The sequence below is a fragment of the Vigna umbellata genome, chromosome 3, assembly GCF_029865625.1.
Source record: "Vigna umbellata cultivar VRB3 chromosome 3, Vumbellata_1.0, whole genome shotgun sequence".
Taxonomy (NCBI): Eukaryota; Viridiplantae; Streptophyta; class Magnoliopsida; order Fabales; family Fabaceae; genus Vigna; species Vigna umbellata.
The window spans coordinates 21,961,340-21,977,493 of record NC_142167.1 but is presented as its reverse complement, the minus strand read 5'-3'; the positions used below and the strand labels follow the sequence as shown (position 1 = coordinate 21,977,493).

At 29.5% G+C, this 16,154-nt stretch overlaps 3 protein-coding genes across 3 annotated transcripts; 1 reads left to right on the top strand and 2 right to left on the bottom strand.

The window, feature by feature from the left end:
• Positions 1–149: 149 nt before the first annotated feature.
• Positions 150–1,571, bottom strand: LOC124839036 (transcription factor MYB53-like). Its single transcript, XM_047314778.2, has 3 exons — positions 1,306–1,571; positions 416–1,156; positions 150–289 (listed from the first exon to the last, which is right to left on the bottom strand). Exons 1-3 carry the CDS (start codon positions 1,569–1,571, stop codon positions 271–273), a joined length of 1,026 nt encoding a protein of 341 aa, XP_047170734.1. The 3' UTR covers positions 150–270.
• A 6,516-nt stretch (positions 1,572–8,087) lies between these two features.
• LOC124839037 (norbelladine synthase-like) lies at positions 8,088–8,941 on the bottom strand. The gene is made up of 2 exons (XM_047314779.2): positions 8,664–8,941; positions 8,088–8,577 (listed from the first exon to the last, which is right to left on the bottom strand). The coding sequence occupies exons 1-2, from the start codon at positions 8,845–8,847 to the stop codon at positions 8,282–8,284; spliced, it is 480 nt and encodes a 159-aa protein (XP_047170735.2). The 5' UTR covers positions 8,848–8,941; the 3' UTR covers positions 8,088–8,281.
• A 3,342-nt stretch (positions 8,942–12,283) lies between these two features.
• On the top strand, positions 12,284–15,416 carry LOC124839030 (cation/H(+) antiporter 19-like). Its single transcript, XM_047314770.2, has 3 exons — positions 12,284–12,720; positions 12,918–13,919; positions 14,086–15,416. The coding sequence occupies exons 1-3, from the start codon at positions 12,529–12,531 to the stop codon at positions 15,343–15,345; spliced, it is 2,454 nt and encodes an 817-aa protein (XP_047170726.1). The 5' UTR covers positions 12,284–12,528; the 3' UTR covers positions 15,346–15,416.
• The last annotated feature ends 738 nt before the right edge of the window (positions 15,417–16,154 follow it).

The following is a 16,154-nucleotide window of genomic DNA, read 5'->3' as shown; positions in this document are numbered from 1 at the left end:
TTCAAAGCATAATGACTCTTCCATTCATCACAAATAATATTGTTCAAGAAAGAAGGTATACATACATACATACATATATATATATATATATATATATACTACAAAATAAATTACAATCTGCATGCTGCATGAACTTATCTACGATACAATGGAACCTTGTATAAAGATGAATCCATCTTCAATTTCATAGGAACCAAACAACTATTTCTAAATGAACACCATGTGTTGATCACAGAGATCAATGATAATTCCTATTATCGCAGTTGTCTGCTACAGGTTACAATCTTGGCTGCAAATATAGGTATGAAAAAATCAGTATAATAAATGAATTTAGAAGAGAAAGTATAAAATAAGCACAAGTGGAGCTAAAAGAATAGTGCAATAATATAAAAATCGTGACACAAAAGTTACTTACTCTATGAGATCTTTCCAATAAGCATCAGTTACTTCCTCATACATGAAATCTCCCAACATTTCAAAGGTGGTTGAAGTGGAAGAAGGGTCAGAAAATTCATTTGGGTTTACCATGTTTTCCATTTGTTTGCCAGTTGAACATTCGGGTGTGGCTGAAACCAGATTTGGAAGAGAATCTAATGCTGTTGAAAATGAATAAGGGACATGAAGTTGTTCATCGACCTTTTCAGATTTCATGCAACTCCTGTTGCTTCCTCCATTCATGTGGTTATACCCAGTTGGTAGAGCTTGCTGCTGAGGAGGAGCTTCAAAGCTTTGAAAAAAGTTTGACTGATTCTGAGAAAGAAAACCAGTTGAACTATTGTAAAGGTTTTGGAGCTTGGACTGATCCAATCCCAAAATTTCATCTGGCAGTGATGATCCAAAAGGATTGAGCAGGTCCAAGTTTGAGGCAGGACCAGCCACAAGGACTTGAAGCATGTTATACAGCAATTGGAGTTTGGCTAGTTCTGTGGCATCTGATTGCAGCCTTAGAGCATTAATGTCCAAAGTGTTTGTGAAAATGTTTGTAGCAGTCAGCAACTGTTGAAGACTGGATAGAAGATTAAGCTGATCTGATCTTGGACGATGAGTCACTGGATCCAACCCCATTTGCAGAAGCTTTTTCTTTAAATGAGTGTTCCAGAAATTCTTAATTTCATTATCAGTCCTACCTGGCAGATGACCTGCTATAGCTGACCACCTAACCATGGAAATAACGCACACAGACAAAAAAACATCAGTTTATTATCTGTAAAGTACCATGAAAAAGTAAACATAGTTACATAGATCTACCAAAGCATGTTTCATTCTGATTATGCATCAAATGAGACTAAATGAATAGTAATTTACTTATTTCCAAGAACTGCATGTAAATTGATGATGAGTTGCTGTTCTTCCTCAGAGAACTTTCCTCTTTTGATATCAGGTCTCAAGTAGTTTGTCCACCTTAGCCTACAACTTTTCCCACACCTGTTCAATCCTGCAAGTTTTGGAAGTGCTCTCCAACTTCCATGCCCATGTTTCTGAATGTAATCCACCAATATATTATCCTCTTCTGGGGTCCAAGGACCCTTCTTCAAACCACTTTCATCACTGCATGGTGCTCTCCCCATCATCACACTGCATAAAAATGTTGAGAATAAAACAGTATAAGAACTCATTTCCTTCTGTGTTAGTTTCCTTCAAAACCAGTCAGAGCAAAAAAATCCAAACCTTGTTGGATCGAGTAATGAAAGTACATAGACCTATTGGAAGTTACCAGAGACATGATTGTTATCTATCTATATATATAAACATATGTATATAATATAGAACATGTTTCAAAGCTTGTTTACTATGCTGTGGTAGAAATTTACAAGTTTGTCCCGTGTTGTACATAAACAAAGATAAGATAACGACCCTGAAAAAGAGCATCGAAAGACACTCCTTAGAGTAATGTTGCTTCTAATTGTAGTGTTTGTGATTTCAAAGGGTAGACGCAAACATGATTAGCCAGTCATAGATTTTCATTTTTTTATCAAACAGTTTATGCAAATGCTTTTCCTTTGACGACCCATTTTAGTTTTTTCATCCATTTTTAAAAACTGATAATTTGCATCAGCAGTCTAACTGAAAAGGAAAGTTTCATATTTATATCAGTTATTATTAACTTTTTCAAAAATGGAGGAAAACATAATAGGGTACGCATTTATTAAAAACTGCATTAATAGCATGTTCTTCTTTGCTTTAGTTTGTCTTTTCCTTAGTTACATTGAGGAGCATATCCATGAGATTAGCCACGTCAAGTGTGAAATTTGACTCCATGACACGTTGTTTATATATGCAGAAAACACGAAAATGGAGGAATAAAGGGATAAAACATGCAGAAATTTTCAACGTGAGCTTGGCTTGTCCAACAAGAACAAGGCACAATCTGGCACATACGTATGACAATGGCCACCTTCTCCATATACTTTGCACCAAGAAGGGAAGCAACAAACTTAAACTACCAACGAGGGTAGGTAACCACGTGGCAGCTTCTCAGCAACTTTCAACCTCACTTTTCATGTCCCACATTGAAAAGAAACCTCACTCTCAAAATATCGACCATCTATATATATATGTATATAGCATAACTATGCCATTTATATTGTTTCATCTTGTACTCTAATTAAATATTAAATATATGCAGTTTTTTCTGTACTCCACAAAACCCTAACGAATACATAATTTCGTGTCAATGTAAAAAAGAATAATGTATAAAGAAAAAAAAAATCTGAAATCGTTAGGATTGTTAAATTTTTTATTTGAAAAAGAAAAATCAAACTATTAGTGAAATCTTTGTTTAACTTAGTGAAATAATTAATGATTTTGGGAATCCATGTTTATATATATATTAGCCATACAATAGCATATACTAGTAATTTAACTATATAAATGCATTATATACAACTAATACATAGTCACAATCAGTATTTATATTAAAAATTTAATTCTCATATAGTCTAGGAGATCAATTTTACCTAACAATGCCTAACACGTTTATAAATGAAGTCATTTGTCAGATAAATATTATTATACCGCCATTAAATAATAACATGCATTAAGCTACTTTACGTTTATAATAATTAACTTATAAAGTCATGGAAAAAATTAACAATATAAAAAATTTATACTAAAAATAAATGTCCATGAAACTCTAATATTTTGTATTAATAATATAATGTGATTATAGTATATTGCCATTTATATATGCATGACTACAAATTAATTTATAATTTTTATATTTAATAAAATTGTTGTGAATGGGAATGAAAAATGAAAAGTAAAGTGTGTCTTGAATGAAATTGATTGAAAGAGAAACAAATGATAGAAGCTAGGGCTAATTATTCAATGTTATTAGGTAACAATGAAAGCAGTCAAGATTGCGTACTGCACATCTCCTGTAATTAGAAAATGGAAAAATGATACAGATTTTTTTTACAATATTTTAATATAATGTAATATTTTTTCACTAGTTTATTATTTATTTATTGTTGTACTAATAACATATTTTAAATTTAATGGAAAAATACAAAGGTATCAAAATATTGTCAAAAATTTGTGTTAACGTATCATTACTTTTAGAAAATATGCACATATGTAAATAGTAAATAATGAAATGTTATTTTTATTTTTTATTATATATAATTAAGTAGACTTTAAACTTAACACGATCCTAATTTTATATTTATTTTTATTGGTGTTCATTTTTTATACATATTAATGAAACTAAATATTTATTAAATAGATTTTAGACTTAACACAATCCTAAATTTATATATATTTATATAGGTGTATTTACATTGGTGTGTGACTTTTTATATTGAAAAACTAAATATTAACAAATATATTATATATATTTATATCGGTATATTTATATTGGTGTGTGACTTTTTATATTAAAAAACTAAATATTAACAAAAAGGTTAAAGTTAAAATCTATTTCTTAACATAAATTATTTTACTTTTAAATTACTTGAAGAACCCATCAACCTTCAAAGATTAGGTAAGTGTGAGAATAACAATGACTTAAAAAATGCTTTACTATGGCGTCGTCAAATGCAACTCTTTATACACATTCACAACAATTCTTAAAGTTAGAACTATAACATTGACTAAAATTCCATTTTCATACTTAATTTCCTGTTTAATGTTCTATCCATTCATTAATTTCCTCAACAACGTCAAAGTCCTCGTTTTTTCATCTGTATTACCAAAATGTTTCTCAATCTGAATCATCAAAATCCTAATTTTTGGCAACATATTTTTTATAGGCTTAGTTGGTTTAAACTTTTTATTTTATATTGAAAATGCAACAGAAATTTTGGCACCATTGCAACAGTTCATCTTCCGTTTACCAAACAATGATTTTTTATAATTGAATCCGGTTTTTGAGCATTGAAAAACTTACTCCCTCATGGGAAACAATTAATCATAAATAATTGGAGGAAGTAACTAATAAATGGAGCATAGCACATGATATTATTATAACAAAATTCTGAGTTTTTTTTATTGTTTTAAAAATAAAATATGTCAGTTTTGGTATACTTTAATCTCATGTTATATTACTTAGTACTTGAGTTTAAAATAATTTAAATACATATATTTATTTTAATTTTTTTAGAGAAATTTTTTAAAAGTAAAATTGTGAGTTCAAAAACGGATAATACTATTCTAAATACAAAGCATCTTTCTCTAAGGAGAAGGTCGAAATTACATGGAAGTGATTATTTACCATGTAATTTATATTTATTATGATTTTTTTAATTTATTTTATCGTCACTTATTTTCTTTTTGATATTTTAATTTTAAAGTCATATAAGAATATAAACAATAGTTGTTAAAGAAAACATCTATTCATTTTCAAGGCTGATGGAAACCTCTGACTTATTTGACCGCTTCGATATTCAATGCATTTTTTTAAGAAACGAAAGACTAACATATTGAAAGAATAACGACAATTTAATTGTATGCCTAAAAGTTAAAAGCACAAAAGAAGCTTACGGAGAAAAAAAAAGAATATTAGATATTTTCCACAAAAATATTTAAGATGGATATAAATTTATAATAAAAAGAGAGTAAATGCTTTTATTAATAATGGATATAATTATTGGACAATTATAAGAAATAGTTTATATATAATTTTTTAAACAATATTTGTACTTTTTTTTGTATTTTTTTGAAATTTTGTTACGGTTGAGAAATTATTATTACTTTTTATTTTTTATTAATTATGCATTCTCCACTATAATATTTTAGAAGGTGAACAGAAAATTTTCACAACAAATTAAAATATTATTATGAATTTTAACCTTTTTGTTACACTCAAAATCCTATCAATCATTTATATTGTAAGAAATTTACTAAAGTAAGGAAATGGAAATTAATCGAACTCTATAATAAAATTACACATAAAAAACACAAACAAATTATATTTATTATAAAAAAATTAAATAAATATATATAAATGAAACATTAAATCAGTTATGTTATTATTTATGCATCAAAGCCAAATTAGTTAATCAGTACAGTAATTTTCCTTGTAAAAAAACATAAAAAATTACAAAAATATAAACACTACATCATCTTTTTCTAAAATTCTAAGAAATCTTTAATAAAAAACATGACAAACTAAAATTAAATCACCCCAAACAAAATATATGAAAATCCTTTATCCAATCATATGTATTCACACTCATTTGAATAAGATTGGTTTCATGTATTATAGTTAATATTCATTTTTTTTAAAATTAATTAACTAGTATCAAATCTTGGTCAAGATACACAAGTCACACCATTTTTTAATAAAAATGTACCTTGATTATTTAAATCGATAAGTGTCGTCCTTTAATTTACCAACCGAATTGGAAACTCCAAATCTCACAATATATCATATATAATATAATATTAAGATGTTGAACCAACCTCTATTGTTTAAACACAAATAACAAAATGGGATGGTATACATTTTTTAAAAAATAATGATACTTTTTGATAATATTTTTTTAACAATATTTTAATATTATTTATGTGTCAAAATTATTCTACAATAAATAATAATAATTATAAACCCCAACATGAACCAATTACATAATGACGCGTAAATGATATTAAAATGTTGTCAAAAAAATATTGTCAAATTATTATTTCTTTTGATAATCATATCGTCATGGTGCTTAGTTTGCTAGTAAAATTAATCACACACATTTGAATATAAAATCTGTAATTGAAATTAGTTCAAAGATACATGTAAGAGTTTAAAATGAATTTTACAAAAAATTAAAACAAGTGGATTGTCAAACAATTGAATGATAGCACGTGGTTTTATTATTTTTTGTTCTAGAGACATTGTACAGTGGTTTTTGATATCTGAGGAACAGAGAAAAGTGACGTCATAGTTATAATAGTCAATTTGGTGGTTTAAATGGATGGTGGAGTTTGCCGGACAATTTTCTCCAACATTACCTCATTATCTATGCTTACAAGCTACCTAGTTTTTGTTTTTGATCTTTAATAATATATTTTCTCTCATTAAAGTAATTCATTATTCTTTTTATTAAATGAAAAATTCACAACAATATTAACAATATAATTACTTTTTGAATTTAATTTTTGTTTTCTATTAATGTTAAAAATTTCATCGACTAAAAATAAAATCAGTTTAAAATATATAAGTTTGTCTGGTTATATATTATAAATTAGTGTTAAAAATCTCTCCATTAAAGATAAAATCAGTTTAAAATATATAAATGGATAAAAATTTCATTTTATAAGTTGATTTTATAGAATTGAATTAGATTTAAAATTTATTGTTTTTAACAATTAATTTAGTTTAATTTTAATTTTTGGTTAGGAAAATTAGATGGTTTAACTTATTAACCTAATAATATTATAAGATAAGATTAGTATAAGAGATTGTGGTTTAGTTGTTTAACTTATTAGCCTAACAAAATCTTGGAGCCGTCGTAAGCTTGATTGTGGTAAGAGTTGGTAGATAAAAGGAACATTTTGTCAAAGAAAAAGATTTACATGGAGTAAATGGCTAGATTGATTTACGAAGTTGAAGGTATTATTAGGTTAATTAATTTCAAAACATTTATTTCAAAAAGTATCTTTTAGTCCCTATTAATTTATTTCATAGTCTGACATGCCCATTTGACTTTTTATGTTTTTGTTAGATAAGGGAAAGTCAAAAAGCAAAAAAAAAAATGTTTTCATTAAGAGAAATAAGGAAAAAATAAAAAGCAAAATTTGAATGAAAAGTTTGTAACTGATTTAATTAATTAATGTAATAGAATAATTTTTTTGATATGTATTTAAAAATAACTTTTAATAGAGTTAAAAAAAAATCATTGTTAACTTTTTCATTCTTTGATTTTTCACCTCCTAATCCAAATAAAGAATAAGGGTTAAATTGATTATTTCTTCACCAGGTTGAGTTTAGTTGAAAAGAGTACACATGATATATGATTAATATATTGTTAATATATCCACCATTTCAAATGAATAGGTGTTTGTCATAACTATTTCACATAGATAAGATACAATGGGAAAAAGATATTAAAAAAAAGTGAAGAAACCAAGAGGAATTTGGAATTGGATTTTTTTTTAAATTTTTTTATGAAAACTATCTTCTATGTTTTTTAAATATATTAATGGATTTTAATTTTAATTTTTAAAATATATTAAAGATTTTTTAATATTTTAATACATTTTGAAAACTCAACCACTAGATTTAAAAATACAATCCAGTTTCCATTTTATGTTAATACTGACATTAGTACAAAACTCCGTAACATTAAATTTATGAGTTTTTCTTTCTTAGTTTAGCTTTATTATTTTTATATAATATACACAAGGAATTAATATTTATGTAAGAATAATTACACAAAGAAATTAATATCACTTTTAATTCAAAATTTCAAGATAATAACCATCCTTAAATAATATTTAATTATTTTATTTTTAAATTTATGTTTAAATTCTTAATATGAAGACCATCTTTTCTAAATCTCAGTTTCTATCAATCTCAGTTTGTGATAAACTTCCATGGTGTGACATAGAAATCATACAACAACCCTACTACGACCATCTTAAACATACGATAATCATGAAATGAAACGATCAGAATATTATATTGTAGGTTCTGATAATCAAACTGATAAACATAACCCAGTTCCGATTTCACAGAATACAAGTTCCTCATCTAAACAGAAACACATCATGACATGAAACGATGAAACGAATCAAAAGATGCAAATTCGTATCTTTATTCATGAACTAAGCAAGGTCAGAAGTTCTTCCTTCATTGAGTGGAAGGCTTGTTCTTGTTGAGGTAACTCTTGGCAAGTTCAGCAATGGTGACCAGTGACTGAATAGAGACAAGTGAGGCACTGGAAGCATTATCGTCGTTCAATTCATATTCAATGGTAGATTTGATTATGCTTGACTCTTCACCTTTCTCTATCACTTCAAAACGAACCCTAAATAGACTGAACCCTAATTCCAAGTACCCTCCTTCAACCACCTCTGTTTCCTTTATGCGATTCTCATTATCAATCTTCGTGAACTTCTCCTTGTACCCGCTCGGTCCACCCACACCTATGTTTAAACTTCAAGAAATCAGTAACGTGTTCTTCGATTTTCAAACACAGATATTCAAAAATAGAAAGATTTGAAAGAATGACCTGGTGCGAAAGTTAATTTGAGGACGGTGCCAACTCCTCCATCGCCTTCTGTTAGCTCCACGCTTTGAAAAAGCTGCGGAAGTTCTTCAGCGACCAGTTGCCCTATTCGAAGGGTACCGAACAGATCCCATGCCTCACTCGCCGGCGCGTGCAGTTCCAGCTCATGATGAAGTTCTCCGAACATCTTCTTCAACCTTGTTCAATTTTCTCACTGTAACTTTCTTCTTAGACCTTTTCGATTTCATTTTCCAGTTTTAAATTATCTCTGCATGTGAAGACAAAGCGTGATGGCTTAGAATCTCAGAAAATGTATGGCGTTTGATGCCATTGGTGTCATCACACCAATGGTACGGGGTACGAGTCACAGTCATGCATTTTTATATTTATTTGATATATACTATAAAAATAAAATATTCATAAAAAGAATCAATTTTTGTAATTTTTTTAAAAATAAAATAATAAAATATAATTTTTTTATGTGTATCATTTTTCATGGAATAATTCGATTTTAACGCCACACATTTTTTTTCTGGGTAAGCAATAATTGCAGGCCAGACGGAATAAAGCTTTTTCCAAAACTACATTCAACGTGTCGACACGTGGCTCACTTAAATTTACATTTAAAATTTTGAGAAATTTTATGCTATTACACTTTAAATTTACCGTTTATTTACGATTTTAAATAAATAAACTAAATTATCAGATCAACAAGTATTTGATAACTAACTAGTAACGATAAAATGGTATATTTATATAAGTTTCATTTATTGTGTAAAAAAAATATTTAAGAAATTATAATATTATGTAATTTTAATTTTAATTAGATTTTTTTAATTAAATTAAATTTTTTAAAAATCACATATAAATAAATATATATATTATTTAAACAAGTTGATTTAATCAATCTTAATTTTTGTTTAGTTTTCAAAAAACATTTAATTTAAATTACTGTTGAATTGAATTTTCTTTTTGTAATTTATTATGCGTAAGTTTTAAATAGAAAAAAAATATTTTAATTTATAATGTTGATTTTTTAAATTTAAACTTGAGAAATAAAGAGTAATTAAAAATATTAAAAAATAATGTAATATTAAATTATATTTCTAAGAGTGAAATATATAATAATAAATAAGATAAAATTGATAACGATAAAAAAATATTAGCATATAAGAGATAATAAGAAATTACAAACTATGTTTATCTGCCTGGTAAATAAATTCATTGTAGTTTGAAATTATCTCCGTTTTAATGAAAAGTTTCTATATTATCAAATAAGAACATGAGTAATATTTAATTGTTTTATATTTATATATGGAGACAGAAATAAATATTTATGTATAAGTTTCGTACCAGTTTCATATACTCACTTTAATATTAGTTAGATATGAGAATAAAAGTATGAATATTTTTTTAATTAAATTCATATTCGCCTAATTTCTAGCTTAATTAAATATCATTATTAAAAAAGTATTTTATTTGAAAAGCTGCTCTTAATAAGATCAAATGTTGTGTTTCATTTCACATTCTGAATCAAAGCTTCTTATGAAGTTTATTTTATTTTCCCTTAATAATATCTCTTTCTTTTTTTGTTATTTTTAAACTATCCAAATCACTTTATTTCACTTCTATCTGTTAGAACTGGAAATAATATTCCATGAGATTTTTTATTGTTTTTTCAAGCCATCAATTATAGGCATATTTCAGTACTTTTATTCTGCCCTTACAGCACTTGATGCTTCCAACGTAGATATATTACTAAAAATATTAATATGAAATTCTCATCTTTGATATCTTTTCTAAATTTTTTTATGAGGAAGTCTATTCAGAAAAATCCAGTGCATATAATTAAGTCTAAGATTTAATCTAAATATTATAATTATTAAAAAGAATTTTAGAATTTAAAATGGTATATTTTTATGTAATTTAAATAAATTTTACTTAATGACATATATATAATTTGTAAGTTTTACCGATAAGTTTATTTTCTTTTATACATATATATGTTATAGTTCTGAACTCTCTATTCTTCACCAAATCGTGCCTTGCTTTATTCAAACGTTAAAGATTATTCTAGTAAGTATAAATCTAATATTGAAATGTTTAAACTCTTCTCAATTGAACACTTTATTAAAAAGTTAATAAACAAATTAAATGTAAAACTAGACTTCTGTATTAGCATGATTGAATAATGCCAAAGTAATATAGTGCAATGTTCTTTCTAATTAAATAATGCCAAACATTATAAATAACTTTCTGCCAAAATGTACCTAATTGCAATTATTAATTGGGAAATGATAATAAAGCTTTTTTTTTTAGAAAAAAATGATGTGACTTCGATTAGAAAAATGTAGCATAATATCTTTGTCCTGCCTTTACAAATCGAATATATATTTACAAAAATACGATTATTTGTGATATGTATAGATACTTTACCTATTTTTATGTACGTATTTTGAAAGTAAGCACATGGCACATGGAGTTTTACTTTTGTTGGTTACTCTCAAGTAAAATAATCTTACTTATTTCCTTTTTTTTAATCAAACAAAAAGAATTTTTATATAAAATAATATAAGAGTGTACTATAAGAAGATATACAAAGAGAAAATAAATCCATGAAGACCTTCATACAAACATAGCACATGGCTTATTACCTTTAATTAAAAATATTTCCTTCAAATCACTTTCATTCCTCCACATATTTCTTGATTTAATGGTTAGCAGAAAAAGGAAAGATATATAAAGAAACATAGTTGATATATACTACAAAAGAAGATAACAAATTACTAATTGATTTAATTTTATTTAATTTGTTGATTTAATATCTTTCAAGACCCTTGTGGAATGTCTAGTATAAGTTTCTTTCTTTGACTTTTTTTTTCTTAACACGATAAAATACAAAACAAAAAGAAAGTCTTCTTGGAACATAAAAAAAAACTATTAACATTAAAATTACATATTTAATAAAATGAAATTTATTTTAAGAATGAAGATATATGGAGCTTAGTAGAATTTCCCGCAAGAAAAAAAAAGTTTTGATGATATTTTTCAGTCTAATAAGAAGATTAAATATATATTTTTTAAATTTTGTTTTAAATTTGTGATACATTTTGGTTATTAAAATTTAAAAAGTAAGATATATATGGTTTTTTAATAAAAACATTAATTTTTTTTTAGATTTTTTTTGGGTTTGTTAAACTATGTTAAGACTAACATTTGAGTTAAAACGTGCTAAATTGAGTAAACAATTTAAATGTCAATCTTAACTCCATTGATTAAAAGTATTATATATTCACTTTTAAAATTTAAAGATTATTAATATATTTAACTCCTCGTAATATAATAATATATATTAAACTTTTAAATTAAAAAATAAAACAGATGTAATTAAAATGTTATCATTTAGATTGTGAAGTATATGTCTTTTTGCTTTGAAAGATGTCAAAGTACACCACTCTTGGGTGCAATAATTATGTAGATATTAAATTAGGTTTGAAAGATGATAAACAAAATATGGGTTGAAGGACTTGGTAAAATTGAATATATGGAAGAAAAAATGAATACATATAGGCTTTGTGTGATAAAAGTAGAGAAAGAAGATAGCTAAATATGGTAAAGGAGTAGAGTGATGGAAGCTTGATTTCCTTTTCCTATTACCATGTTACCATGTACCAGAATTTGCGTTAGTATGTGTTCATAATTCATCACCAGCACCCAATTCTCTTCAACGTTTAATTCCCTCAGCTACGTACCATTATTAGCAAACACTGTTTCATTTCTTCGTACCCAAGTTTTCCTTTCACTCCAACAACACATGTAAATTCAAAGCTCTTCTTAATTACATCAAATGTCGTCTTCCATTTGAATCATGGCCACTGCTAATCCGACATGTCCACCACCAATGAAGGCCACCTCCAACGGTGCCTTCCAACATGAAAATCCATTGGATTATGCGCTTCCCCTTCTAATCCTTCAGATATGTCTCGTCGTTGTCTTCACAAGATTGCTTGCATTCATTCTCAAACCTCTCAGACAACCCAGAGTCATTGCAGAGGTTATTGTAAGTTTTCTTTCCTTTCCATTGTACCCTCTGTTGTTTTCTTTGCTTGCTCAGTTAAAAGGTTTGATTTTTATCTGATTTCTTCTGTTAAAATCGCCAAACAAATTATAATCATGGCCGTTTGAATTGTTTTTGTTCTGATTCATGAAAAAGTTAACGTGGGGTTGGATGCATCTTGTTTTGGAAAACGAATGCAGGGAGGGATATTACTTGGGCCATCAGCGATTGGGAGGAATGAGAAATTCCTGAACACGATTTTCCCCAAGAAAAGCTTAACTGTGCTTGAAACTGTGGCCAATCTGGGTCTTCTGTTCTTCTTGTTTCTGGTGGGGCTTGAGCTTGACATGCGTTCGATACGCAGAACTGGTCACAAGGCCTTAGCCATTGCCGTTGCAGGCATCACATTGCCTTTTGTGCTCGGCATTGGCACCTCCTATGCTCTTCGAGCCACCGTATCCAAAAAGGCTAATCCAACCTCGTTCCTTATTTTCATGGGTGTTGCTCTCTCCATCACTGCATTTCCCGTCCTTGCACGCATCCTTGCCGAGCTCAAACTCCTCACAACTGATGCTGGTCGCATAGCAATGGCAGCAGCTGCTGTGAATGATGTCGCAGCATGGATACTGCTCGCTCTTGCCATAGCTCTCTCTGGCTCTAACTCATCCCCTCTTGTTTCCTTGTGGGTCATACTCTGTGCTGCTGCTTTTGTCCTCTTGGCTATCTTTGCCTTAAAACCCTTGCTCACAATGATGGCCAAGCGTTCCCCTGAGGGTGAACCAGTGCAAGAGATTTACATATGCATCACCTTGACACTGGTCCTGGCTTGCAGTTTTATCACTGATACCATTGGCATTCATGCACTGTTTGGAGCTTTTGTGGTCGGCATAGTCATGCCAAAGGATGGTCCTTTTGCTGGGGTGTTGATCGAGAAGATAGAGGACCTTGTGATGAGTCTGTTGTTGCCACTCTATTTTGTCTCCAGTGGTTTGAAGACTGATGTGACAACCATTAGGGGAACACTTTCTTGGTGTATGCTGGTGCTTGTTATATTCACTGCTTGCTTTGGAAAGATCAGTGGCACATTCGTTGTGTCACTTCTATGTAAGGTTCCTTTTAGAGAAGCCTTGGCTCTTGGATTTCTCATGAACACCAAAGGCTTGGTGGAGCTCATTGTTCTCAACATTGGCAAGGATCGCAAGGTATATATACATTAAAATCTTGACATCTAGTTCGTGTTAAGTATCATTATATATCTTTAATATGTTACATCTCAGAGTTCATGACATCTCAAGCGTGTGATTCGGTGCTCTGTAGTTTTTAATGGAAAACTAATGAATCAATCTTATTTCTTGCGAAAATGTGCAGGTTCTGAATGATCAGACATTTGCAATCTGTGTATTGATGGCACTGTTCACCACTTTCATCACCACCCCAATAGTGATGGCAGTGTATAAACCAGCTCGAAGGGGATCACCATACACGCATAAAACAGTTCAACGCAAGGATCCAGACACAGAGCTAAGAGTGCTGGCATGCTTCCACAGTACCTACAACATTCCCTCCTTGATCAATCTGATAGAGTCATCCCGGGGAACCAGAAAGCGTGGAAAGCTGTGCGTGTATTCCATGCACTTGATGGAACTCTCGGAGCGACCATCAGCCATCACAATGGTTCACACGGCACGCAACAACGGCATGCCCTTTTGGAACAAAAAGCACGATAACAAAGATCAAATGGTGGTTGCGTTTCAGGGTTATGGCCGTCTAAGCAGCGTCAACGTTCGTCCCATGACAGCCATATCCGCCTTCAGCAGCATGCACGAAGACATCTGCACCAGTGCACACCAAAAGCGAGTGGCACTCATTCTCCTCCCTTTTCACAAACACCAACACTTTGATGGGACGATGGAGTCACTGGGAAACTCATTGCGTGCAATGAACGGCCATGTCCTCAGCCGTGCTCCTTGCTCTGTGGGAATTTTGGTTGATCGTGGACTTGGAGGTACAAGACAAGTCCAAGCCAGCGATGTGTCGTACGATGTTGTTGTAGGGTTCTTCGGAGGAAGAGATGATCGTGAAGCACTTGCATATGGAATGAGACTTGCCGAACATCCTGGTATCTCACTCACTGTAGTGAAGTTTGTGGCTGCACCTGGTCAAACATTCGCCTTTGGTGCCAAATTGATCGGTATAACAGCGAACAAGGACAGGAAGATAATAAACGTGGATCAGGGAACAGGTAATAGTGACGAAGATAAACAAGAGGATGAACAGTTTTGGTCGGAGTTCATGAGTGTGAGATCTAACAACACGGAATCGATTACGTACGAGGAAAGATTGGTAGACAGCAAAGAAGATTTGAAAGCAGTGTTGAGGGAGAAGAATCGGAGCAATCTTATTTTGGTTGGTAGAATGCCGCAAGTGGCTCCTTTGGTAGAAAAAAGTGATTGTCCCGAACTTGGTCCCATTGGAAGCTATTTGGCTTCTTCTGAGTTTTCCACTTTGTCTTCAGTTTTAGTGTTGCAGCAATATAATCCTGAAACTGATGTTTATCCGATGGTTATGGAGGTTTCTGATTACATGGATGTGCCAGACACACCAACGGGTTTGAGTTTGTCCAGTTAAAGTTGTTTCTGGGTGTTTGTCGTGTTATAGAGTTTCATGTACAACAAAAATTTAGAATAAAACAAACATAGTTTTCAACTCGAATCTGTTTTGATCACTTGTTTCTTTATATTTTGCTTCTTGAGAACGCATAATTAGATGCTGAAAATAACTTATAAAACGCTAGAAAGGTGTTTGATTGTTACAGATATAAAGTAATGATGAATGTCACACTAAATACGGTTAAAATATATCTAATGAATATTTAATTTGTCTTAAACACAGCTTCTTTTATATTGAATTCTGTACTGGATTTTTCTCTGTTATTTTATTTTTGCTGTTTTCAAAATATACAAATAAAAATTGATTTTGATATTTTAAAATAAATATAATGATAACTAGCATAAATGTATTAGGAAAAAGCAAAACACCAAAAAAAGAATTTATTGGTAGCTTAATGCCTTATCGGCAAATATTAAATATTCAATCATCAATCAAATGTAAGTCTGATCATTCATGATCGACCACATTGGATCGACTATTTTTAATTGACTGCATTTAACTTATCATTCTCAATTGACAATTTTTAGTTGTGAATCCTTTTATCAATTTCTTGTATATAATTGACTACTTTGACCGAATAACATAACTAATTGATAATAAAATGCAGGTCAGATTAATCTAATGATAATCACGACTACTATGATCTTTGACATTATTTAGAAGATGATAAATTGACATATGTTAATATCGTGGTCTACTTTTTTTTTACATGTTTATTGTTTAATTCCAGAAATAAAATTAGAGGAATAAAAAAGAAAAATAATATA